The sequence below is a fragment of the Neofelis nebulosa genome, chromosome X (assembly GCF_028018385.1).
Source record: "Neofelis nebulosa isolate mNeoNeb1 chromosome X, mNeoNeb1.pri, whole genome shotgun sequence".
In the NCBI taxonomy this organism is placed as follows: domain Eukaryota; kingdom Metazoa; phylum Chordata; class Mammalia; order Carnivora; family Felidae; genus Neofelis; species Neofelis nebulosa.
In genome coordinates, this window is record NC_080800.1 from 47,175,156 (window position 1) to 47,202,426 (window position 27,271).

General features: G+C 47.7%; 1 protein-coding gene and 1 long non-coding RNA gene across 27 annotated transcripts in view; both read left to right on the plus strand.

Annotated features, from left to right (window-relative positions):
- The window catches only part of FAM156B (family with sequence similarity 156 member B), a 45,574-nt gene extending 38,876 nt beyond the window's left edge, over positions 1-6,698 (plus strand). For 15 of the 26 annotated variants that reach the window (XM_058713691.1, XM_058713699.1, XM_058713697.1 and 12 more), the window contains one exon: positions 1,868-3,302. In XM_058713691.1, coding sequence (XP_058569674.1) covers positions 1,972-2,628 — 657 coding nt within the window. In that variant the 5' untranslated portion in view covers positions 1,868-1,971 and the 3' untranslated portion in view covers positions 2,629-3,302. Of the gene's footprint in view, positions 1-1,867; positions 3,303-3,348; positions 3,555-3,764; positions 3,851-4,126 lie in introns of those variants that run through there. The other 11 variants (XM_058713704.1, XM_058713688.1, XM_058713686.1 and 8 more) reach the window with 3 other exon arrangements.
- Positions 6,699-7,088: 390 nt separating this feature from the next.
- LOC131502737 (uncharacterized) lies at positions 7,089-9,164 on the plus strand. The gene is made up of 2 exons (XR_009257149.1): positions 7,089-7,237; positions 7,742-9,164. It is a non-coding gene; the product is annotated as an uncharacterized LOC131502737 (long non-coding RNA).
- The last annotated feature ends 18,107 nt before the right edge of the window (positions 9,165-27,271 follow it).

The window sequence follows — 27,271 nt, forward strand, 5'->3', positions numbered from 1 at the left end:
TCGATGATTAGTTGTTGTTGTTTTTTTTCAGTTTATTTTGTTTTGTTTTTGCTGTGGAGATGTATGAGTTCTTTATATTTTGGATATTAAATCCTTGTCAGATATACGGTTGTTATATTGTCTTTTCACCTTGGTGGTTTCCTTAGTGTGTAGCTTTTTAGTTAGATGTAGCCCCACTTGTTTTTGATTTTGTTGTTTGTGCCTTGGGTGGTATATCTAAAAATCCATTGCCAAGACCCGTGTCAGGGAGCTTTGTCGTTATGTATTCTTCTAGCAGTTTTAGTTTCCAGTCTTACATTTAAGCCTTTAATCCATTTCAAGTTAACTTTTGTGAGTGTAAGATAGGAATCCAGCTTTATTCTTTTACACGTGAATAGTCCATTCTCCCAGCAGCATTTATTGAAGAGACTGTCTCTTTATCCATTGAGTATTCTTGACTCTGTTATCAAATATTAGTTGGCCATACATGCATGGGGTTACTTCTAGGCTCTCGATTCTGTTCCGTTAGCCCACGTGTCAGTTCTTATGCCAGTAACACACTGTTCTTATTACTCTAGCTGTGTAGTATGGCTAGAAGTCAGAAGTGTGATGTGTCTTCTTTGCTCTTCTCTTTTTTTTTCTTCTTCAGTCCTGTAGAGGTTTATCAATTTTATTGATTATTTCAAAGAAGCAACTCTTTAAAAAAACGTTTACTTATTTATTTTGGGAGATAAAGAGCATGTGAGCGGGGAAGGGGCAGAGAGAGAGGGAGAGAGAGAATCCTAAGCAAGCTGTACAATGTCAGCCCAGAGCCTGACATGTGGCTCAATCCCACGAACCTCGAGATCATGACCTGAGCTGAAATCAAGTGTCAGACGCCTGACTGAGCCCGCCAGGCACCCCATCAAAGAAGCAACTTTTTTTTTTTTAACGTTTATTTATTTCTGAGACAGAGAGAGACAGAGCATGAACGGGGGAGGGTCAGAGAGAGAGGGAGACACAGAATCTGAAACAGGCTCCAGGCTCCGAGCTGTCAGCACAGAGCCCGACGGGGGGCTCAAACTCACGGACCGCGGGATCATGACCTGAGCCGAAGTCGGACGCCTAACCGACTGAACCACCCAGGCGCCCCAAAGAAGCAACTTTTAATTTGAGTTTCTCTAATCTGTCTTGTTAGAAATTTCATTGATCTCTGTTCTTGTATTTTAGTAAAATTCTTATTGCTGCTTACTGAGGATTACGAAATGACTTCCATAGGTTTGAACATCCTTTTTACCTAGATAAAAGCCAGTGAAAATTCAAAAGAATGTGTCACCATGGTGGAAATTTTAGCCATTGTCTCCTTTTGGAAAGTACATGGACACTTATGAGTATAGCAGATGCTGGTCACACATGGAGCGTTCTTAAAATTATGCTTGAATGGTTATAAAAAGTCGGCAGGGTTGACTGAGCTTGCGCCACGCTTCAGGCTCCCTATTCATTCATTCTCTCTCTGTCGTCTCTCTCTGTCTCTCTGTCTCTGTCTCTCTCTGTCTCCCCCCCCCACTTTGCTCACTCGCGCCCTCTGTCTCTCTCTTTCAACAACAACAACAACAACAACAACAACAACAAAAAGTGGGCAGGGGATTCACATGGTTGACTGCAGGGCACCATTTTTCATTACCTGTGATGTGGTTTTGATGATTAATCTCATGCCTGAGATCCTGATTATATGCCATCCAAATTCTGAGCTTGGAAATGTATACTCTTATTTAAAGCCCAGAACCATCGTAGGGAGTAGGGCTCATTATTATCCCCATTTAACAGATAGGAAGCTGAGGCTCAGAAACGTTAAGTCAGATGAATAATAGCAGAGTTTTCTTTCTTCTTTTATCACCATTTGATGTAGTCTGGGTCCTTCTGGCCACACACCTCCCTTGCTAGCTTCCAGCTCTTTGATAACCTTTGTCTTCAGCTTCCTGTCTAGACCAAGGGCCAGGTGGAGCTGTGAGCATGGACCACACCTCCATGGATCCACTCCGGAAATGCAGCTCAACACTGATTTCTGAGTCTTCCCCAATGATCTCTGAAGAGACCTCCCGGGAAGTCACGGCAGCCTCCTCTCCTTCCTTCTCGGAACTGCTTATGATGGGCCTGGGTGACCTCAAAACCAGTCCTGGCACCAAATACCCTGCCCCTCTTCCAGAGGGGCTGCTCCAGCAGCGCTACAGAGATGAGAAAACCCTACAAGAGAGGCGGTGGGAAAGGTCAGCGTCCCCTCAGAGGAAGAAAACCCTTCTGGGGCACATGAGACGGCGGCACCTCGATCAGGTGGCACCTTATCGGGTGGAGAGGAAAGCCAGGATCTCCTCCTCAGGTGATAGAGATCAGAACAGATTCAGATGTGAATGTCGATACTGCCAGAGCCATAGGCCAAATGTCTCTGGGATGTCTGCAGAGAGGAAAGGGGCCCCCCATGCTTCCTCCTGGGAGACACTGGTACAGGGCCTCAGCGGCTTGACCCTCAGCCTGAGCACCAGCCGACCTGGCCTGCTGCCCGAAGGGGTGCTCCAGCAGCAGGAAAGAGACGAGAAGCTCCAACTGGAGATGCAGCAGGAAAGCAAAAGGATGTTTCAGAGGCTCCTAAAGCAGTGGTTGAAAGAAAACTGAGGCTCTCATCCTCACGTGACACAGGTCTGAATGGCTACAGACATGATCCTGAGCGTGGATTTCTTTTGGGGACCAACCAGTAAGCAGTCGTCAGAGAAGTGACAAGAGCAGCGTTGATGACTGAAAATTCGATCGGCGTGAGCCCTCATCCAATCCCAGGAAGGTCCTGTCTTTCCTACCTTGAATTTGTGGATCCCTGTGGGGCTTTCTATGGGACACCGCATACCCCAGGGGTCCACAACTTCCTTATTATGGCTCCCGTGATGCATGTTGTCACTTTCCCACCCCGAACTCTGCCTCTCCTCCCTGCCTTGTTGTCAGTACAGTAGAGAGCTTCTCTGTAGCATGAATGCCCCATTGATGATGGCCATGTGCTTTTGTGCCATTTCACGGACTGCCTCCCAGCAGCAGCACTAGTCTGCTGGAATGGACGTGTGCTGAACGGAGATCCACTTTCAAGAGACTGATGCTAAAGGAGGTGCAGAAAGGGACATGGAACTGGAACTTGGTGGTTCACTATTGTGTTGTCTGTGTAAGCCGTTATGAGTATGCTGAGCTAAATGTAGAACATTGTTTCCCTGCTTTGTAACACGGATGGTATTCCCCTCGAAGGAATTTCTGACCCGTTACTTCATCATCCTTGCCAAATAAATATACATATAAAAAAAACCTAACTTTTGCATTCAGGTTCTTTATCCATATTGGGTTGTTCTTTGTCAGGTGTGAGGTCACCGCATTTAAATTCTAGAGCAGCAGATCACAGTTTATCAGGAGGTTTGGAGCCAGGCCTGGAGGGCACCAGGGAACACCATCGAGTCACCGTTTGCAGCCCTGCAGCACGAGCAGCCTTCGGATCATCCGGGCAGAGCAAATGGAAGAGAGTCTTCCTGCCCACAGAGAGCTGGAAGCACAGCCCACCGCCCACGGTATGAGGTCCTGGGGGATGGTGCCGACCCCCCTGGCGTAGCATCTCCAGGGGCTGTACCTTCTTGCCCGGTGTCCCTGGGTTGGGGAATGCGAACAGCAGTTTCATGCCTGCATCACGGAGTCATTTCAGAGTCGTTTTGGGACTTAACATGTGTGCCTTTTCATTTCAGGAGGCATTAATGAGGCATCATCCTTCTTCCTCCCCACAGATGCAGTGCTGTGTAACCCAGGAAGTGCCCGTGCAGTCCCTCTGAACTACAGAGAAAGTCTGCTTGCGCTCAGTCTCCGTAATTAGGTAATGTCCAGAGCTGTGTTGCTGCAGACATCTGTGAGTCTTCTGCAGACAGAAGTGGCTTCAGAGCAGGTGTGTTTATTATGTTCTGAACGTGTGATCTCTCCAGAGAGCTTGGTGCTCAGGTGACCCTGCCAGGCTCGTGTCCCACTTGACAGGAGAAGGTAAACAAAGCAGGGATGTTCTTCCTTGAAACTCTGAGGCCTAAATTTACACTGGTCGTTTGGGGTGTGGTTAGCAGGATAACATGCGCATTTCACTTTATTGATCTTGTCCTAGGTATCAGACAGTATTCTACATGTCTCCATATATCAGCTTATGGAATCCACTCCCAGAACCCATCATTGAGCAAGACTTCTATCTCACTTTGTGTGTGAAAAGCAGAGTACAGAGAGGTCAGGTGAGCTGCTCAGTGTCGCAGAGGCACTGAAGGAGAGGGTGACAGGCAAACCTAGGCGGACTGAATTCAGAACATGACTCCTAACCAGCTCACCAACGTTAACCTCTATAGAGGCCGGGGGTGAAGTGCGGAGAACCAGTGACTTTGGTGGACGTTTCGCAGCTGGAAGCCTCAGGTCTGGTAAGATACCTCCTTGAATCCTCCCCATAATGCACTAGGGCAGGGGCACTCCTACCCACCTGGCAGAGTTCAAGGAAGTCATAAAGAGATGGCTTTACCGCAGCAGCCACACCAACCACAGACAGATGTTTAGCTACTCGTTAAGGTTTCATCGTCTCACCCTTGCCTCCCCCACTCCACGCAAGGCTGGCTGCTGGGGTGGGGAAGTTTGGAGTAATCACAAGACAATCCTGGCCCTCGGGATTGAGCCTTTAATCAGGGAGACCTGTAACGCCCATACATGTGGCAAAGAGCCATCATGGAGCCCCTCTGTGGCTCTGTGGCCAGGAGACGAGAGGGGTGGGAAGGAACGGGGTGGGGCAGTGTGGATGTGGGGCTTGCTGAAGGTGCTCCTGACCACACTTACTCATGGCCTGCACTGGGGCACATGGGGAATGGGTGGGCAGGTGTGACTGACAGACCCAGTGGTACCATCCCACCCCTGCCTCAAAGTCATTGTCCCCTTGCCCACATACCAAGTGTATGTGGGTATCTGGGGGTCCCATCTGAGTCAGCACACGGTCCCAAGTTATAGACTAGGAGATGGAATCCACTAATGTCCAGAGATGTTCAGCATGTCAAATTCTGCATTTTTTAAATGTTTATTTTTGAGAGAGAGAGAGAGAGAGAGAGAGAGAGAGAGAGAGAGAGAGAGAGGATACAAAGTGGGAGTGGGGGAGGGGCAGAGAGAGAGGAAGACACAGAATCTGAAGCATCAGCATGTCAAATTCTAGGCAAGAGGCAGAGGGAGAACCACCAGGAGGCAAGAAATACAGGGAGAGCATGGGGGTAGAGTGGAATGCTCAAATCAGAAATCTCAATGTACCTATCACAAGTAAAGAAATTGAATTTGTTATTTAACAACCTTCCCACTGGGGCACCTGGGTGGCTCAGTCAGTTGAGTGTCTGACTCATGGGATCGAGCCCTACTGTCAGTGCAGAGCCTGCTTGGGATTCTCTCTTTCCCTCTCTCTGACCCTGCTCCACATTCTCTCTCTGTCTCTGTCTCTGTCTCTCTCTCTCAAAATGAATAAATTTTAAAAATTGATTTAAAAACCTTCCCACAGAGAAAAGCCCGGGGCCTGCTGGCCTCATTGCTAAGTTCTGTTAAACTATAGGAAGAGATAATATCCATCCCTCATAGGCTGTTCCAGATAGAGAGGAGGAAGGAACATTTCCTAACTCATCCATGAGGACAATATTACCCTGCACCAAAGCCACACATGACAACACAAGAAACTATACACCAATATCTATCATTAACATCCATACATAAATCCTCAGCAGAATAGCATATCAAATCCAACAACATTTGCAAGGGGAAAACCAACTAACCAAGTGAGATTTATCCCAGGGTTGCAATATCGCTTTAACATTCAAAATACAATTCGGGTCAACCAGCATAGTAATATAATGAGGACAGAAACCATGTGATCATGTTGATAGACAAAGACAGTTGACAAAATTCGAGGCCCATTCGTGATAAAAATGCTCGTCCAACTAGGGACAGAAGGGGACGTCCTCATTCTGATAGGGCTGTCTACAAGAAAAATATGTCTCCTGTCACATATTTATTAGTGAATGAATGCTTTCCCGCTGAGATCCAGACCAAGGCAAGGATGGCGGTTCCCACCACTTCTGCCCAACATTGACTGAAAGTTTCAGCCAGCGCAATCATGCAAGGCAAAGAAACGAAAACATGGAGAAACTGGACACGAAAACTGTGTCCAAGCAAAAACTTGTACTCAGATGTTCACAGCAACATTATTCATAATCGCCAGAGAGCAAAACAGTGTAAAAAAGTCTGTCAGCTGGTCAATAGATAATCGAAATGTGGCAACCCATGCAGTAAGATGCCACTGATCTATGAAAAGGGATGAACTTCTGATTTCTGCTATAACATGGATGAGCCCCCAGAGTGTTCAGCTACATGAAAGACACAGACACGAGAGTCCACTTAAAGCAGGAGTCAGTTTCTAGGAAATGCCCAGAAAGTGCAAACCTACAGAGATAGAAATTACATTAGACTCTGCCTCGGCCTGGAGGTAGTAGTGGGAAGTGAGCGCTGACGGGTACACAGGGTCTTTCTGGAGAGAAGGAAATGTTCTAAAACTGAACTGTGGCAATGGCTGCACGACTCTGTACATTTACTACAAGTCACTGCATTGGACTCTCTAACTGGGTGACACTGGTGTGTAATTAGAGCCCAATAAAGCCCTTTGGAAAATGTAATGCAAATGTCTAAGTAAGTCATGGTGGAAAAGGTATGCCATTGATTTTATAACACTAAGGAACTGTCCCGTCTCCCTTTCCATGTTCTGGGTCCTGCCTGCACGACCCATCATCACCTGCCTCCTCCCTGTGGGTGAGGTGCTCCCACCAGAATGAGTCACTGTGCACATCACAAAGGAATGCTGCTGCGTGCACACGTCTGCGTGTGTGTGTGTGTCTGTGTCTGTGTGTGTGTGCGCTCATGCGCAGGCACCCGCTGGGTGAACTTAATGGTTGGCTCAGAAATCCGTGGCTGGGGTCAGGCTCCTAGGGTCCATCCTGCATCTGAAAACCCACTTAGGAGTTTTCCTTTCTTCAGGAATCCCATGGACCTGGCTGCAGTTTCCCTGGACCTGGCTGCAGTTTCCCTGGTAACCAGCCTCATCCTTAGCTTTAACTTCTGGCCACAGGAAGATGTGTAGAGTGGGGAGGGGTGTTGTCCGCCCCCCACTGGGCCCCCTGCCGCACTCAGCAACCCAGTGTGGAGACACAGCAGAGAGGTAACCAAGACAATGGAAATCCCACTGCCTCAAGGCCCTTCCCTCTCCCCTCTGCCTGCCTGTCATGTAAAGAAGGGGACGCAGATGCATAAACACACTCCTCCGTCCTATAATTGTTCTAAGTGTGGCTGTAAAATAAATATGTCACAAACAGCTCCTGACTAATAAATACAGAAAGCAAACTGATGGCTGCTGCAGGGAAGGGGGTGGGTGGATGGGACAAATGGGTGAAGGGGAGTGGGAGATACAGGCCTTCAGAGAAGGAGGAATGAATAAGTCATTGCATCAGAGGCATAGCACAGGGAATGTCGTCAATTGCTGTCGTAGCATTGTATGGTGACAGATAGTGGCTACACTTGTGAGCAGAGCATAACACTAGACATGTTAAGTCCCTGTGATATACACCTGTGACTAATGTAACATTGTGTGTCAACTTTACTCATGTAAAAAAAAAAATAGCTCTTGAAAGAAGACACATAAGGAATTTTTGTTTTTAAATTTCAGTAGTAACACACATGGCTCTAAAGTTCAAGATTCTATTTAAACCAGGACAGGTGAAGCTCAGAGATGCTTCTCAACATCATCTGTGCATCAGATCTTTCCTGGAGCAGTTTAGAATGACTCAACACCTAAAAAACAGACAATCCAATAAATATGGGCAGAAGTCATGAACACACATTTCTGCAAAGAAGACATACTGACGGTTAATGGGCATATGAATAGATAATAGGTACCGATCATCATAGGGAAATGCAAATCAAAACCACAATGAGCTATCACCTCACACCTGTCAGAATGGCTAAATTCAAACACACAAGAGACAACAGGTGTCAGCGAGTATCTGGAGAAAGGACCCCTCCTGCACTGTTGCTGGGAATGCAAACTGGTGCGTCTACTGTGGAAAAGTATGGAGGTTCCTGAAAAAGTTAAAAATAGAACTACCCTAAGATCCAGCTATCGCCTACTGGGCATTTACCCCCCAAAATATAAAAGCATTGAGGCGCCTGGGTGGCTCAGTTGGTTAGGTGTCCAACTTCGGCTCAGGTCATGATCTCGCAGTTTGTGAGTTCGAGCCCAGTGTGGGGCTCTGTGCTGACAGCTCAGAACCTGGAGCCTGCTTCGGATTCTGTCTCCCTCTCTGCCCCTCCCCTGTTCATGCTCTCTCTCTTTCCCTCCCACTTCCCTCCCTCTCTCTCAAAAATAAACATTTAAAAATTGTTAGCAGCACCTGGGTGGCTCAGTCGGTTAACTGTCCAACTCTTGGTTTTGGCTCAGGTCATGAACTTGCAGTTTGTTAGTTCAAGCCCCACATCAGGCTCTGTGCTGACAGTGTGGAGCCTGCTTGGGATTCTCTCTCTGCCCCTAAACCGCTCGCTATCTCTCTCTCAGAATAAATAAATAACCTTAAAAATAAAAATAAAAAATTAATGCAAAACACTACTTCAAATGGGATGCATTAACTCCTATGTTTTAGCAGCATCATTTGTTATAACCAAATTACAGAGGCAACCCAAATGTCCATCGAAGGATGAATGGGTAAACAAGATGTATATATATATATATACAATGGAATATTATTCAGCTATAAAGAGAATGAACTCTTTCCATTTGCAACGACATGCAAGGAGCTGGAGAGTATTAGAAATAAGTCAGTCAGAAAAAGACAAATAGCATATGATTTCACTCATAAGCAGAATTTAACAAACAACCACAAAGAATGAGCAAAGGAAAAAAGAGACAAACCAGGAAACATACTCTTAACTATAGAAAGCAAAGGGATGAAGGGGATCCTGAGTGGCTCAGTCGGTTAAGCATCGGACTTTGTCTCAGGTCATGATCTCAAGGTTCAGGAGTTCAAGCCCCACGTGGTGCTGTGTGCTGACAGCATGGAGCCTGCTTCAAGATCCTCTGTCCCTCTCTCTCTCTCTCTCTCTCAAAAATAAAAATAAAAAAAATTTTTAATTAAACAAGAAAACAAAGGGATGGTTACCAGAGGGGGCATGAAGTGGTGGGCGGGGGGGGGGGGTGCGGGATGGGTAAAATAGGGGATGGGGATTAAGGAGTGCACTTGTCCTGATGAGCACTGGGTGTTGTATGGAAGTGTTGAATCACTGTATTGTACACCTGAAACTAACATTGTATGTTAACTATACTGGATTTAAAATAAACTTTGTACTAAAAAAAAAAAAACAAAAAACCCCAGGGTCAGATGCTAGTGCTCCATCCCTGGAGAGCCTGATTTAGCGAGTCTGGAATGTGGCCCCCACATAAGCAGTATTTGGAAATGTCTCCTATGAAAACTTAGATTGCAGCTGTGCAAATAGAACCATCCTTAAGGAGAAAGCCTAAAATCAGAAATATGAGACTCCTTTGCAAGGAAAGCAGGTTTCCATCATTACCTGCTGTGGTTGGCAGATCTCACAGGCTTGAGGAGAGGAAAAACATGCCATGTAAATGCGGGTTTTAAAACTGACATTGTATCTGCTGTTCTCAATGTTGGCGAAAACCAAAGTTTGAAGTTAAAACCCTGGATTTGCTGTTGAAGCGTGTGACTTGTTATTGCTCGTCAAGATCCCCTGTGCTTACTTACTTTAAACTTTGCATTGCATAGATAACTTCTCCAGACAGATCACAATCATTCTTTGAAGATGGATTGGCTGAGATTTGTATCAGTTGATGTAGATGGATCAGCGGTCAGGCTTATCTGCCAAGTTACGGAGTTTCGTTTTTTAACTTTTTATTATAATTTATGTTTAAATGAATTCACATGCTCAGATAAGCATGTGGTTAGGTATTTACTAGGTCCAGGTATTTACGATGAAAAATAAAATTGAGCAGTCCCTTGTTTCATGCTCATGCATGGACACGTGCCTCCCCAAACTTTCTCTTTTAGCGATTCCTTCTGGATATTCAAGTCCATATTCCAAATCATGGGCTTACTGCTATGCCTAATCCATTGAGGTTAGACATTGTGAGTTCTTACAGAAGATGAGGAGTGCAGTCTCCCAGATATATTACAGGGCCCAGGTCTTCTGCTCGGAATTCCTGTGTGGAACCACCCAAACCAGGGGAAATCTCTGCTCAGGATGCGATCAGAGTGCATCTGCCGAGGAGGATCCCTCCTGGGGGACTTTACACACATCTGTGGCAAGGTGAGGATCATGGCTTAGCCTTTTCCAGAGCAGGTCCCAGAGAGTCATTGGACAATGGAGAACACACCTAGCAGTATCTCTAGGATTTTGCCTTTGGGAATTGGGTGGATGGCAGTGTCCAGCCATGAGACAGGGAATAGAGGTCTGGGGTCCTGTGCAGATTTGTAGGGCTTGTGGGATTTGCACCTGAGTAGAGGTGTCCTATAGGTTCAGCCCATGGGGTCCTGGGGCCCAGCAGACATTTCTTAGGTAGACTTGTTGATGGGAAAAGCCATCAGCATACAAGGGGAAATAGATGAAATCAAGTTAGATGCGTGGAGCTCTGGATGGCCATGTGGTCACCCACGGATCATGTATTAGGATGAGGAGAGCACAGGGAAGAAGTTGGAACCCTGGGAGAAAAAAGAAAAAGATTTAGGAGGGGATCAAACAAGGAGACTTACAATTAACGACTGAGAAGTAGGAGGAAAGCTTGGGTGGGCTGCTGTCACAGATGCGGAGGAAAGACAGCATTTTGAAAAAAGAATGTTCAGGCTGCCAAGACAGCATCGGGTACTTTGGTTTTGCAACGTGGAGCTCTTTGGAGAATTTAGCAAAGGAATGTTCCACGGGTGGGGGACACGGTAGAGGGAAATCCAGAGGTAAAAAGTACTCTCCTCAGTCTACACTTTGAAGAAGCCTGGCTTGAAGAGAATCAAGGCCAGGGTGGTAGAGACAATTGGCTGTGTGCTTTCAGGGGATGTTCTTTTCTGTCCCCAAAAGCAAGACAGAAAACAAGATGCAGGTTCTGGAACCTCCTCTGGATGGTGAGCACTGTTGAACAGATGACCGAGTTGAGAGTTGAATGAGTCTCACAGGTGTTTCTTTCAGGGCAGAGCAGTGGGATTGGGCAGCAGTGGGGTTACAGGAAGTCTTCCATCATCTCCCACGCCATCCTTACCCCTGTGACCCATGCAGATGTGGCTACAGAGACTCAACATCTTCCAGGTAAAAGCCTCAGTGGATGGTGTCCGGGGAGAGTCCAACATTGAGTTGTCAGACTAGAGAGGAACGGAGGGGGAGAGATTGGGAAGTTCTGGCAGAGGTGACATCAGAGGACAGGAGTCCTGTTGGGGGTGCTCAGAGCACTGATGCCGTTGAGAGCAGTGGATGTAAGGGGCTTGGGTTTGGGGTGATAGCAGGGCTGGGGATGTGGGCATTAGGCCACCACATTCAGACCCAGTATCTGCGAAAAAGATGTTTCTTGGTTTGGTGCAACCTTGTCTGTGGCCTGTGCCTGGATAGACTTGAGTCTTCTGTAAAACTAAGGCCTCTTCAAGAGATTGGCCTCAACATGTCCTATCTGATGGTGAAGGTGTTTTGGGGGCCCTTCCGATGAGGAACAGAGAGGCTGGGCCGTAGAGCAGCAGAACAGAACTCCCATGTGATTCCCGCCACCACAAAGTGTATCCTCGGATCCCCATGAAGGGGGTGCAGGGTGCAGGTTGCAGTGGGTTTTTGGAAGTACAGGGAGTGGCCCAGCTCTAAGATCACACACCAGGGCCACCTGGCAAGCCACCGTGAAGTAACTCAGGCGAATGCTCTCAGGCGAAGGACCAAGGTCCAATCCCAAAGCAAATTCTGCCATTGCTACATGGCCACAGCCCAGGCACTGTCAGAGCTCAAGGTCTTTGGGATGGAAACCCCATCTTTCCAAAGCTCCTTCTCACTGCTTGATGGGGGAGGGAGGGACAGGCCATTATCTGAGAGGAGCCCCGATGAGGAATGAAGGCCAGGTGGACCATGGCTGGAAGAAGAGACCAAGGCCTTGCTCCAGGTCTTTCCATCCCGAGTGACACAAGAAGGTGTAGGCTTCTTCAGGACTAGTCCCTGGCTTCCATTTGAGAGACTCTAGGGCCTCAGGGCACCACTGTCCCATGAAGATGAAGGGTGGGAGAAAGCATGACTTTTTGAATTCCAAGAACCAAGTGGGACAATGGGTATATCAATGTGTTCCAAGTCCTACAGCCTCCTGTAAAGAAAGCCTGTTGAATGGAGTACTGTTCCTGCTGCATAATTGTGTTATTGTTACCTAATGGGCTCTCCTTCATGGAAAGCACACTCAGGGGGCCAATGACAGCAACTGTAGACGTGAGACATGTCCTTTAGGGGAAGTTTGATTGTTGGTCTCTCAGAACAAAAGCCAGTGTCCTACCTGAGGCCATGTCAGGTATAGTGGACATGGGGAGGATCTACCTTGGAGATTAGATATGCTGAGGACCCAACAGAGGGGGAAAAGAACTTGGGAGATATTGCCAGGTCTGACAGCAACCACTGGGATTGTCACCCCTGCCTCTCAACTCTCAGGAGGAAACTCACATGATTTACCGTCCAAGGACACAGGAAAGGAAAACCTCTACCTCTTCTAATAAAAACTGGTGGCCTTGTACACGGTCCTCCAGGCTTTCTCCTCTGGTTCTGGGAACATTTATGAAACCCAACAACACAACACTGGCACTGAAGTGAGTGTCTGTGTAGCAAAGAAGAAATTGCCCGTGGAGGGCAAGGAGGCCATCAGGAGGCCCTGCTCACCTCGGTGACAGCCCTTGTCACTGAGTCCACTCTGCGTGTCTGGGGAGGGGGGGGGGCTCCCTTCCCTCATCTGTTCTGGGGGTCTGTTTGTGGATGTTTGAAGCTTCCTGAGTTAAAGGACAGGACAAGACAAGGACCGCTGATCTCTCACATGGACGGCTTGGCCAGTGGGCAGAGGAAGAGCAGGTGGGGATGGTGAGCTGAGATCACAGAGCCACTCATGCTCCTCAGACCCCATGGGCACGTTGGCTTATTTAGTCCCTGACTGATCTGATCTACACCATGAGAGCTGACCCTCTGGACTATGGAATGCAAGGGGAGGGGGGAGGAAGAGCCATTAATTTACATCCACTATGATAGCTACGTGTGGTCAGATGTAATCAGTGAATTGTCCAAATATACAAATGCTCAGTCTCTTTAAGTGAAAGTGTTCTCACATTTCCACCCCCTGCATCCTCCTCCCAAGATGAGGAAGAGGTATGTGTGGCTACAAATCTGTGCGATGATGTGGGTAGCGGGTCTATGACACACTTATGTGGCTCACAGTGCCCTCGTGGTCTCTGAGGGAAGGACAACACTTGTCTCCCAGGTCCAGCTGGTGATGCCATGCATGGGGCTGGTGTAACTTGCACTTTTGTCCCTCTCTTCTTGGTCGGGTCCTGGTAGTCTCTGACTGACTCAGATTTACCTCACTCTGCTGGCATCTGCCAGTGCCTCTGAATCTGGGTTGCATCCTCCACCCCACCCCTGGCCAAGAGCTTCCAGTCCACAGGCTCAGCTGCAGAGGCATCTAAGTCTCCAGCCAGGTTAAAGCCTCCTTCATGAACCTCTGGCTAGGACCTCAGCCACATTCTACATCCCCCAGGGTGGAGTACAGCTTCCCTCACCCACCCACCCCACCCCCACCCCCAGGTCTCACCTACACCACAGCAAGAACTAATTTCAGCTCCAGAAAGCTACATATCCACATTCCAGCTGCCCTTCTACCCAAAGAGAGAGGACGGCCATTGGGCAGAGGGTACCTGTGCATCCCAAGTGTGAATGAGGTGAAACCCTCCTTTCCTTGGTGCTCCTCCTCGCTTCTTGACACCCATCCCTTGTCTGAGCTGTGTTGCCTCTGCCACCACTTGCTCTGTGGGCCTTGCTGCCCTGGACTGAAACGGACACTCTTTCTTTGGCTCTTCTTTCTTATTGACCCAACCTCCCATGCTATATCCAGGTGAAAAGGAGCATAATGAGAAATTGGCACATTGTCAAAAACAATGGAAATTGTGGTGACCTATCCCTCCCACTCAAAAAATATGTATAAAGAAAGAGATGGAGTCAAAATGTCAATACTACCCAAAGCTATCTACACATTCAATGCAATCCCAATCAAAATTGCACCAGCATTCTTCTCGAAACTAGAACAAGCAATCCTAAAATTCATATGGAACCACAAAAGGCCCCGAATAGCCGAAGTAATTTTGAAGAAGACCAAAGCAGGAGGCATCAGAATCCCAGACTTTAGCCTCTACTAAAGAGGCTGTAATCATCAAGACAGCATGGGATTGGCACAAAAACAGACACATGGACCAATGGAATAGAATAGAAACCCCAGAACTAGACCCACAAACGTATGGCCAACTGATCTTTGACAAAGCAGGAAAGAACACCCAATGGAAAAAAGTCTCTTTAACAAATGGTGCTGGGAGAACTGGACAGCAACATGCAGAAGGTTGAAACTAGACCACTTTCTCACACCACTCACAAAAATAAATTCAAAATGGATAAAGGACCTGAATGTGAGACGGGAAACCATCAAAACCCTAGAGGAGAAAGCAGGAAAAGACCTCTCTGACCTCAGCCGTAGCAATCTCTTACTCGACACATCCCCAAAGGCAAGGGAATTAAAAGCAAAAATGAATTACTGGGACCTTATGAAGATAAAAAGCTTCTGCACAGCAAAGGAAACAACCAACAAAACTAAAAGGCAACCAACGGAATGGGAAGAGATATTTGCAAATGACACATCGGACAAAGGGCTAGTATCCAAAATCTATAAAGAGCTCACCAAACTCCACACCCGAAAAACAAAGAACCCAGTGAAGAAATGGGCAGAAAACATGAATAGACACTTCTCTAAAGAAGACATCCGGATGGCCAACAGGCACATGAAAAGATGTTCAACGTCGCTCCTTATCAGGGAAATACAAATCAAAACCACACTCAGATATCACCTCACGCCAGTCAGAGTGGCCAAAATGAACACATCAGGAGACTATAGATGCTGGAGAGGATGTGGAGAAACGGGAACCCTCTTGCACTGTTGGTGGGAATGCAAATTGGTGCAGCCGCTTTGGAAAGCAGTGTGGAGGTTCCTCAGAAAATTAAAAATAGACCTACCCTATGACCCAGCAATAGCACTGCTAGGAATTTACCCAAGGGATACAGGAGTACTGATGCATAGGGGCACTTGTACCCCAATGTTTATAGCAGCACTCTCAACAATAGCCAAATTGTGGAAAGAGCCTAAATGTCCATCAACTGATGAATGGATAAAGAAATTGTGGTTTATATACACAATGGAATACTACGTGGCAATGAGAAAGAATGAAATATGGCCTTTTGTAGCAACGTGGATGGAACTGGAGAGTGTGATGCTAAGTGAAATAAGCCATACAGAGAAAGACAGATACCATATGGTTTCAGTCTTATGTGGATCCTGAGAAACTTAACAGGAACCCATGGGGGAGGGGAAGGAAAAAAAAAAAAAAAGAGGTTAGAGTGGGAGAGAGCCAAAGCATAAGAGACTGTTAAAAACTGAGAACTGAGGGTTGATGGGGGGTGGGAGGGAGGGGAGGGTGGGTGATGGGTATTGAGGAGGGCACCTTTTGGGATGAGCACTGGGTGTCGTATGGAAACCAATTTGACAATAAATTTCATATATTGAAAAAAAAAAAGAGAGATGGAGAAATGAATGGGCACAATGCCAAAGGCTCCTCCGAGGTGGCCTACGATGTGCTTAGGGTGTGAGTGGGGTCAGGCAACATGGATATTAATGGTGGCCTTGACAAGAATACTTGCAGTGGAGTGACAGGGACAGAATCTCTGTTGAAGGGGGTGGAGGAGCTAATGGTCTCAGGAGAAGTTGAAGCAGTTTTGCTTTGAAAGGCACAGATGATGTGCCAGTAGCTGCAAGATGACATGTGGGAAGAAGATGGGTTTTCCCCCCCTTGGGTGTGGAATGCTCCAATGTAGAGAGAGCAGGTGATGGTTCAGGATAGAGGAGAGACAATTGCAGGAGCAGAGTCTCTGAGAAGGTGGGAGGCCTGGGATCCCGAGCAGCAGTGAGGGGCTGGTATGCAGAGGGGCAGCAGAGAATGCCAGGACAGAATCAGGTAGGTTGGGTTTGGGAAGCTCTGAGAAGCCCCACCTGTTTGCTACTGTCTTCTCCGTGAATTATTAGGGAGGTGCACTGGAATGGAAGAGGATTGCAAGTGAGTGATGTAGTTAGTAGTGTGGGCAGGATGAGTGGGAGTGAGAAGCCATTCTCTCCTGACCATGGGATTAAGATGAAAGAATTCAGTAGGATTTTAAATTTTGTCATGAATGCTCTGGTGCTCAGATACAAGCAGGGAGTGTTTGGTATTGGGCGTGAACCAGTGAGCCACGAGGTGGCCCAGGGGTCCATGGACTGGAAGCCCCCAAGAGGCTGAATACTGTGGATGTAGAGTCATTAGAGGGAGGGAGCTGGAGAAGGAGGGCATCCTGTTGGGGGTGAGGAGAAAGGGGAATGCTTGGCAGCGACAGCAAGGAGGGGAGCGGGGTTCCTGATGCCCACACCCCAGGGCAGGTCCCCGGGCAGCGGGATGTTCGGTTCAGGAGAAGAACAACCCTGAGGGTGGAGAGGACCGGGGGTGGCCAGGTGCTCTACTCGAACCCTGAGGAGGCCAGGAGGTAGTAGAGGGAGGAGGGTTGAGAGGGCAGCCAGTGTGCCAAGGGAGGAGCGTTTTCACAAGCTGGGGTGAACAGGAGGACAATGACCAGGGGATCCATACACGCATCGCCAGAGGGATGGTCGGGGCTCCCAGGAATAGCACAGGACTGGGACGTCAGCGATTCCGGCCTTTGGACGCGTCGGGAAACCTCATCAGACTCAGGCAAGCACACAGTCCACGACCTCACTCAGCCAACATAGGCACTCACAGAACCCACCAATTGGAGCGCAGCCCCAAGCCCGGGCATTCTACCTCCTGGGTGAAGGGACTTCCTGCCTCTGCAGGCATAGTTCCGGGGAGGGATGATGGAAGGCGTTTGTGCCAAAGGAGGTGTGGCCGGGCCAGTTATGCCTGGCTCCAGCTTTCTCTCCCCCTCAATGGCCTTCCTCTTTTTTCCCTCAGCTATGGTCTCCAGGGCTCTTCCTATGACACTAACGAAAAAGACAAATTTTACTTCGAGTTGTGCGGTATTCAGTTTCTCTAGCCAGTAGGTGACAGTGTTGCCCCGATCGGTGGGCTTCCACCCTGCCCTTTGTGCTTGAAAAAAGAGTAGCTGCCTTCTATTCAAAAACCAGGACTTGTTTTTGTTTTGTTTTGTTTTGTTTTGTTTTGTTTTGTTTTGTTTTGTTTTGTTTTGCGCCTGGGCGGTTAGGCAGTCTAGCCTGGTTCTGTCACCTCTCAGTAGGTGAGCACACCAGTGAAGATGCACAGCTGTAGAACATCTTTTTTAAAATGTTTATATTTGAGAGAGAGAGAGAGAGAGAGAGAGAGAGAGAGAGAGAGAGAGAGAGAGTGCGAGCGGGGGAGAAGCAGAGAAAAGGAGGCAGTCTGAAGCAGGCTCCAAGCCTGGAGCTGTCAGCAAGGAGCCAGACAGGGGGCTTGAACTAACTCATGACCTGAGCCAAAGTGGAGGCTTAACCAACTGGGCCACCCAGGCGCCCTGGGACAAAACTCTAATGCTTTGTAAAATAGTTGCCAGGTTCCTCTGCAAATAGTATTTGCGCGTCTCTGAGTGGTCTAATTGACTTTCTGCCACACCTAGTGGTTACCAGGCATTGAGGGGAAGAGGTACTTGGGGGGGGGGGGTTCTTAATTAAAGCGTACAAAGAAAGATACAGTTAGGGGTGATGAAACTTTTGGAGTTGGATGATTGTGGTGCTGATTGCACAACAGTGTGAACTTCATGGTTCTGATGAGGGGGTATGGGGCGGTCTGAGAACGAAGTGCAAGCTAGTGCACCCCTGCCCTCCCCCGCCCCCCAGGTGGGATGTGTGTGATATTCCTCAGGCACTTGTGGCTGCCCAAGGACATAGGAAAGGAAAGAAAACAAATGGCCAACTGATAAGAGATCATAGTCCTACTGGACTTGGATCTCCATCAGTTTATAAGTATTTAGTAAATTACAAGAAAAAGGCAATCTTATCAACAGCCTAATCTCTAGAAGCCTGTAGGCTGTTTCCTGGAGCCCCCACATCACCCCTCCATAGTGATATGGGAAACAAAGGCAAGAAGGAAATGACAGGTAAAATTAAATTTCCTTATAACCTGCAGCCCATTGACAAATACTTAAGGCAAATACAGAGTATAACATTTCTCCCCGTCATAATGTTAGTGACTTACTAGAGGGAAAACAACCATAGCTTGATAATACCAAGGCCTCAGGTAAGGTAGGAGTCCTCTTTAGTATATCAAAGTCCCTGTGGAGGCCTCCCATTTGACTTCACCTCCCCAACACCAAAGTATAAAACCAGTCATTCTTCACAACCCCAGAGCAGCTCTTAGGGCGCACAGGTCCTGTCCCCATGCATTAATATAATCACCTTTTTGCACCAAATACATCTTCAAGAATTCTTTGTCAGTTGTCAGCTCTGGACCCGCTACCATCACCCCAAAAATCTCATCAGTGCTACAGAGTGTTCATTTTAAACATGCTTAACATGGTAAATTTTATGTGATGGATATTTTAGCACCACCAAAACGAGAAAAAACATGTTTCAGGTGAAGGTGACTTGGCATAGAGTTTTTTCTAAATAAGTAGTTGTACAAATGGATCCAAATAAATTACAGATGTCAAATAATGCATGAAAAAAAAAAAAACGAATACTAGCAATATTGAAAAGGTAAATTGTCCCTCTTCCCTTGCTTGATCTGGGTTAGCCTGCATTCCCTCCTCTTTGTCTCATCCCCTGTCTCCCCCTCCCATACTTTATTCAGCAGTCACTGTGCTGTTCTGGGCTGGAAGGAGTGCGCAGCAGTATCCACATGTGCATATGTCTGTGCGTGCACAGGACCCTTGATACAAGCTTATTTATTGACAGGACCTCGTGTCTGTGGGTGGCCTCACACAATACATCCTGTGGTTTAGTTTCTCCTCCTTCGTGTGGTTTCTGTTTTTTTCCTGAGTAAAAAGGATGAAGCTTCAGTTACACTAGTAACCATTTTTTTTAATCATCTCAAAGTGTGATCACAGAAAGAAAGAGACATGGAGACAAGTGCTTTCTTATCTGCCCCGACCTTCAGTTAGCCTGATGCCAGGACTCAGTGAGGTCAAGCAGAGCTCATGTTGCCATGACAACAGAATAGCTCACCCCTTTCCAGCACACAGGCCCCTTTCCCTCCCTCTCCCTGCCTGCTAGATCTCTTCTGAGAATGGGAATGTACTTTACCTAGGAGGGAAGGGATAGATGTATAGCAGAGGATGCAAAGAGAGATGTGTAATCTTGGGATTCCCTCAGAAGGACCTGGGGGAGGGACCACAGCCCCCAAAAAGCATCCTGTACAGCACTGAGGTCCCAGGAGGCTACGAAGGGTATGAAAGCACAGTAGATCGAATGTGGTTCTGTAATTTTCTCCAGCAGTACAGGATGCTACACCATTTTTGTTAATGTTTATTTATTTTTGAGAGAGACAGTGTGAGAGGGGCAGGGTGGGGTGGTGCAGAGAAAGAGGGAGACACAGAATCAGAAGCAGGCTACAGGCTCTGAGCTGTCAGCACAGAGCCTGAGGTGGGGGGGCAGGGGAGGAAGCTGGGGGGTGGGGTTCTGACTCAGGGACAATAGATAGGCCTCCAGTATCCTGTGAGTCTTCTTTAGCATATGAAAATCCCACTGGAAACTTCCACTTGACTTTACCTCCCCCAACTCCCAAATATATAAACAGTCTCTCCAAAGGGTCACAGGCAGCTCTTCCTGCCCATGGGTCCTGTCCCTATACCTTAATGAAATCACTGTTTTGCACCAAAGACGTCTTCAGTAATTCTTTCTTGGCTGTCAGCTCCAGACCACCCCACCATCACCCGAAAACTTCATCACTGGGAGATGCTTGTCAGCAGTTGTAATGTCGGTACCCAGAGAGCTTCAGTCCTAAATCCTCTGCTCCCACCTGCATCTCGTAACTATTAAGGATACTCTGGCAGCAGAGATGAACTTACCCAAAGCTTGTGATGTCTTCCAGGAGTTACGAGGAAACCCTGGGTGCATCTTCATATCTGACTAGTCCAGAAATATCCTTGAGGTTTGGCAACCCTTTTTCCAGTCTCATATTTACCACATAATCAATTAAAAGATCAGCACAGAGACTGGCTCCATAGTTTAATGTTTCAAAGTAAATACTTTTCTCATTACCATGGGGGGGGGGGCGGGGAGCACAGTCTACATGAGTGGAAAACAGAATGAAAGCACAACTGTCTAAAAGATAAAATCCCTGAAATGAAAATGTTTGGTTGAGAACTTCCAATTATGAGCACAATGACTTCAGTGGCCTTCCTGCTGAAGTTACATTACAGGTTCCTTGCTCAGTCCTAACCAGGGCAGTTTCTCCCTAGCTAGTTCATGGCTGTGGGTCCCATCAAGACAAGACAGGTGGGAGCACTCTGGCCTCCAGCAACTCTTCTCAGGCTCCTGATTCTCCCGCAGACAGTCGCTCACACATGCAAAGCAATGATCTATCAAACTCATTTTGAGAATTCCTGGTGCCAGCCCTGTTCTGAGAATGGACAATCTCAAGTCACGCTGTGGGCACGTGTCCTGACTGTTCTAAGTGCAGATGGAGAAACCAAGGCACAGGGAGACATGGCCTGCCACCGTGCAGCCAGAGAGCTTACTGGATGAAGTTGAGACAGCACTGCTGCCCACCCTAGGTGACCTTATGATGGGCCCACCTCTTCTCTTTCTCCCTCTCATTTTTCGTGCTTATGTCAGTTTAAGTAGCAGTGAACTAATTTAATCATTTAGAAGTAAACAAGACAGGGCAAAGTATTCATTGTGTCTTTAACACAAACACCTCAAAACCTTCTGAGAAGGCAAAAATGGAGTTGAAACCAGATGGTTAGAAGGAACCAACCATGTAAGGATTCAGGGTGAGACTTCCAGGCAGAGACAACTGTGATCACCAATGTCCTAAGGAGGGAAGAAGCCTGGTGTGTTCGAGGAATAGGAGTAGGCCAGAGTTACCGCTGTGAAGTCATGAGATGAGCAGATTGTTTGGATATGAAAACAGTAGCAGTAGATGAGCACAGAACAGGATGGATACAGGATGTTTTCAGAAGATCGAATCCAGAGGACGTGGTGCTGGGTTGCAGTGGAGACCAAAGGAACACGTCACATGAAGAGGCGTGCTTGGGACATGTTACGTGTCTGCTCCCTTCTGGTCATCCAGCAAAGACACAGACAAATGTGGATCTCAGGGGACAGGTTGATGCATGAAGTACGAATGTGGGAGGTCCCATTGTGTCCATGCTCTGTGCTGGCACCAAGAATGAAACAACCCACAGAGAAAGTGTAGATGGGAAGGGCCCTGTTAAAAGCCCTGTGGAATAGGGAGTTAGCAATAAACACTAACAAGGAGCACAGTGGCCACTGGGGTTGGGAGAACATCACCCAAAGAGTAAATTTTCAAAGAGGCCAAAATACAAATTAGAAGAAAGGGAGGGAGGGACATTTTCAAGAACCAGGCAATTGTGACACATATCAGGGGCATCTGAGAGGTACAGTAAGTTGAGGAGAGGACATCATCAAAGGGGTTGGCGATAGAAAGGTCACTGGTGCCCTTGACAAATCAGTTTTCCTTTGGGGGAGGCAGGCTGATAGAAGCAGGAGTGAAGTGGGGAGCAAGGGAAATGGTTACAGAACAAGGGGGGACTTGCTGTTTGCAGCATCAGGGAAATATGGCAGCATCTCAGAAAGATACGGGATAAGGGATGGCTTTAGGTTTACTTCACCTTGTATCAAGGGTGAGAAATAGCATACTCATAGATAACAGAATGATCCAGAAATAAATGGACAGGTGACAATTGGGGATCATTGCAAAGGCCTACTCCCCCTCCAGAAGATGGTCATAGGTTCCAGGTGAAGGGTCTGGCCTCAAGTGGGTCCTTTTTCCCAAAGGGATAGCAGAGACACAGGTGCAGATCAGGTGTCGCTGGGAAGTGGCAACAGTTCCTGTCTGATACTCTCTCTCTCTCTCTCTCTCTCTCTCTCTCTCTCTCTCTCTTTTTCTTTTAATGTATTAGCATTGAACATCTTGAGAAGCATGGGTGCTGGAGCTCTAGAAGGCTACTGCAGGTAGTGGGGAGAGAAGATACAGGGGTGGAGGGTGCAGAGTTTGTTCTTTATTGGGATGTACCAGGAGAGGAGGGAAGGAGCAAGGAGCAGAAGATATGTGTTTGCGGGGTGGGGGGAAGTTTATAGCCCTGGGTAAGCTAGGGAAGGAGTGGCCTGGTGGAACATGAAGTGGCCCTGGATCCCCGGGAACTGGTGGCCCCCAAAAGGCCGAATGCTGTGGGTGTAGAGGCATTAAAAGGAGGGAGCTGGAGCACCAGGGCAACAAATTCAGGGTGATGAGAGTAAGGAATGCTGGGCAGCAATGATGGGGTTTTGGGGGTGCTGGTGAGGGTTTTGGAGCTAACCTCCAAGAAAGAATTTTTGAAGACGTCTTTGGTGCAAAAAGGTGATTTTATGAAAGTATGGGGACAGGACCCGTGGGAAGAAAGAGGTGCACAGAGGTTGTGAAGGGTAACTGATTATATACTCTCAGGCTGGGAAGGAGTTAGGGACAGTGTATGTCTCTAAGGAATTTTGGAAGCAAGGTTTCCAGGACCTTGAGAGACTAGCTGTTATTAGAAAAAAAACGCCATTTATTACCGTTTTTTAAAACCTCAGTCATGAGACCCTTAGATGTGTATCGGGACACCATAAGCTTGGAGTATAATCTCCAGCATATATCTTGAGGCCGTTGAGATAAAGGAAGTTTCCAAAGGAATTTTTACATGTTAGACTTACAGGATCCTCGAGGTTGGGATAATGTTAAGCCAAGATTCCCTTTTGCCCCTAGCAAATCATCATCATCAAGGCAGCTGAGCTCCTAGAGGGAGGTCACTCCGCTTGTTTCAAGGATTTGTCAATGGGTTGTAGGCAGTAAGGAAATGTAATTTTTCATTTGCCATAGTTTCTCACATTACTATGCCAAGCATTTAAATCCTTTTCCATTGTATTTGGATAGCCAAGAGTGTCCGAGGAATATGACATATATCCCATCTGTTGTGGGGCGGAGGGCGGTGCTGTTAGCCTGTACTTTGCCCTCAGTTTGACCCACGCTACCTCATCAGCAACACCAGGGAGGGAAGCGGGATTTCCTGATGCCCAGGGAAGCTCCTCGGGCAGCAGAATGTTCGGGTTGGGGAAAAGGAGAAATTCCCTGGAGACGGAGAGGATCAGGGATGGCTGAGTCACCTTCCCGAGCAATGAGGGGTCCCAAGACTAGAGAGAGAGTGCTAAGAGGCGGACAGCCAATGTGCCACGGGATTTGCGTGTTCACAGGCTGCTCTTGGCAGGACAATGACCAGTTGTTCCATATACATGTCACACGAAGGACAGTCGGGGCGCCCGGATCGGGAACAGAACCCAAATAGCAGCGGTTTGGGACCAAGGACGATCTGGAAACCTTCCGCAGATGGCCACGCACGCTGGCAACGGCCTCACTCAGCCCCCAAGCGCAGGCTCAGAGCCCGCCAATAGGAACGCCACTCCCAGCCCAGGCTTTTCCCCTCCCAGAAGAGGGACTTTCTCCCTCCGATGGCGGAGTTCCGAGGGGGTGGATAGCGGAAGGCTTTAGTGCCTAAAATGATTCGATTGTACTTCTGCTTTCTCTGCCCCTCAGGGGCATTCCTCTTCACTCCCACAGTTAAGATCTAGAAGGCTCTTCACAGGAGAGCAGTGCAAAAGATGGATTTTCCTTCGCGATGTGTGTCACTCCGTTTCTCTGGCCAGTAGGTGGCAGTGTTGTACCGATCTGACCTCCTCCACCCCCGCCCTCCGAGTTTGAAAAAACGCAGAGCCGCCTTCCCTTCAAAAATCAGGACCTTCGTTTTACGCATGCGTGCTTTAGGCTGCCCTGGCTAGATTAGCCTTTTTTCTGCGTGTTAGGGACCCACAGAAAACGCGCAGCACTGGAATGAAACCATTCTACTTTTCAAGTTGCCTTTCTTAAATTGTTGCCTAGGTTCCTTGGCAATTTGGATTTCTGCGGCTCTCAGTCCGCTTTTTTGCTTCTCCCCGCCATTAGCAGGTAGTTATTACCATGCATGGAGGGGAAGCGGTACTGATGGGTTCCTAATTAAAAGGTACAAAGATACAGTCCGAGGGGCGCCTGGGTGGCGCAGTCGGTTAAGCGTCCGACTTCAGCCAGGTCACGATCTCCCGGTCCGTGAGTTCGAACCCCGCGTCAGGCTCTGGGCTGATGGCTCGGAGCCTGGAGCCTGTTTCCAATTCTGTGTCTCCCTCTCTCTCTGCCCCTCCCCCGTTCATGCTCTGTCTCTCTCTGTCCCAAAAATAAATTAAAAAAAAAAAAAATACAGTCCGGGTGATGGAAATTCTGGAGATAGATGATACTGGTGATGGTTAAACAACAGTGTGAACTTCCTGATGGAACCGATGTTCAATTAAGCATGCTTAAATGGTAAATTTTATGTGATGGATATTTTACCACCACAAAAGCGAGAAAAAACGTCTTTTAGGTGAAAGTGACTTACCATAGTTTGTCCTAAATAAATTACACAAATGGGTCGAAATGAAATGCATATTTCAAATTAGCCTTTAAAGAACCTGTAGATAACTACTGAAAACGTACATTGCCCCTCTTGCCTTGTTTGATCTGAATCGTCCTGCATTCCCTCCTCATTGTCTCATCCCCTCTCTCCCCCTCAGTACTTTTCCCTCAGTGACTGTGCTGCTGGGGCTGTGGTCCCTCCACCAGACCTTTCTGAGGGCATCCCAAGATTACACCTCTTTCCTTGCATCCTCTACTATACATCTATCCCTTCCCTCCTAGCCAGAGCACATTCCCATTCTCAAGTGAGATCTAGCAGGCAGGGAGAGGGAGAGAGGCAGGTTGGAAAGAATGCACTGCATTATCCACGTGTGCACTTTCTGTGCACGCACAGGATCCTTGGGACAGGCACACTTATTAACAGGACACTGTGTCTGTGGGTGGCCTCCCACAAAACATCCTGTAGTTTAGTTTCTACTCCGTGTATGGTTTGGGGTTTTTTTCCTCTTGAGTCGGATGAAGCTTCAGTTACCCTGGTAACCGTGTGTGTGTGTGTGTGTGTGTGTGTGTGTGTGTGTAATCATCTCAGTGTGTGATCACAGAGAGGGAGATGGAGATAAGTACTTTCTCCTCTGCCCTGGACCTTCAGCCAGGTTGATGCCTTAGGACGAGTGACCCAGTGAAGGTGAGCAGAAGAATGTTGCCGTGACTCCTTTATCATATGTATGTCAGTTTAAGTAGCAATGAACTAATTTAAACACTGAGAAGGAAGTTTTTCCTTGTGTCTTAAACACAAACACCTCAAAACCTGCAGGAGTTACCATGGGGCACACACATGCTCCTGTGGGTTTAAAGGGGATTTTCCAGGAACCCTCTTCCACCTCCTTACTGCCCCTTCAGTAACTGGCAAGAAAGCAACAACAGGTGTCAGGTGGCCTTTTATCCAACATAACATTAATGAAAGCCTCTCTTAAGAGGTGCGTGGTGCTCTTGTACAAGCTGGTCACGTAGCACTTATCTGGGGAGTCAGAGAACATCAACCAAACAACCAACAAATAAAGAAGTTAGTGGGTTGAGTGTTATGAAGAAAATAACCCAGGTCCTAGGCCAGGAACAACCTACTTTACACAGGGTGGTCAGGGAGAGCCTCTCTGAGGAGGCAATAATGGAGCAGAAACCAGAAGGTTAGAAGGAACCCACCATGTAAGGATCCAGGGAGAGACTCTCCCAGGCAGAGACAACTGTGATCACCAATGTCCTAAGGAGGGAAGAAGCGTGTGCAAGGAACAGGAGTAGGCCAGAGTTACTGCCGTGAAGACAAGAGATGAGCAGATTATTTGGATACGAAAACAGTAGCAGTAGATGAGCACAGAACGGGATGGATACAGGATGTTTTCAGAAGATCGAATCCAGAGGACGTGGTGCTGGGTTGCAGTGGAGACCAAAGGAACACGTCACATGAAGAGGCGTGCTTGGGACATGTTAAGTGTCTGCTCCCTTCTGGTCATCCAGCAAAGACACAGACAAATGTGGATCTCAGGGGACAGGTTGATGCATGAGGTACGAACGTGGGAGGTCCCATCGTGTCCATGCTCTGTGCTGGCACCAAGGATGAAACAACCCACAGAGAGAGTGTAGATGGGAAGGGCCCTGTTAAAAGCCCTGTGGAATAGGAGGAGTGAGCAATAAACACTGAGCACAGTGGCCACTGGGGTTGGGAGAACATCACCCAAAGAGTAAATTGTCAAATAGGGAACAATATAAATTAGAAGAAAGGGAGGGAGGGACATTTTCAAAAATGAGGCAATTGTTCAGTGTACCAGAGACATCTGAGAAGTACAGTGAATGAGAAGACATCATCAAAGGTGTTGGTTATCTAAAGGTCACTGGTGCCCTTGACAAATCAAGTTTACTCTTGGGGGGCAGGCTGATAGAAGCACAATTACACTGGGGAGTAAGGGAGCAAGCAAGGGGGGACTTGCTGTTTGCAGCATCAGGGAAATATGGCAGCATCTCAGAAAGATATGGGATAATGGATGGCTTTGCGTTTACTTCATCTTGTATCAGGGATGAGAAATAAAAGCGTGCTGGGGCGCCTGGGTGGCGCAGTCGGTTAAGCGTCCGACTTCAGCCAGGTCATGATCTCGCGGTCCGTGAGTTCGAGCCCCGCGTCAGGCTCTGGGCTGATGGCTCGGAGCCTGGAGCCTGTTTCCGATTCTGTGTCTCCCTCTCTCTCTGCCCCTCCCCCGTTCATGCTCTGTCTCTCTCTGTCCCAAAAATAAATAAAA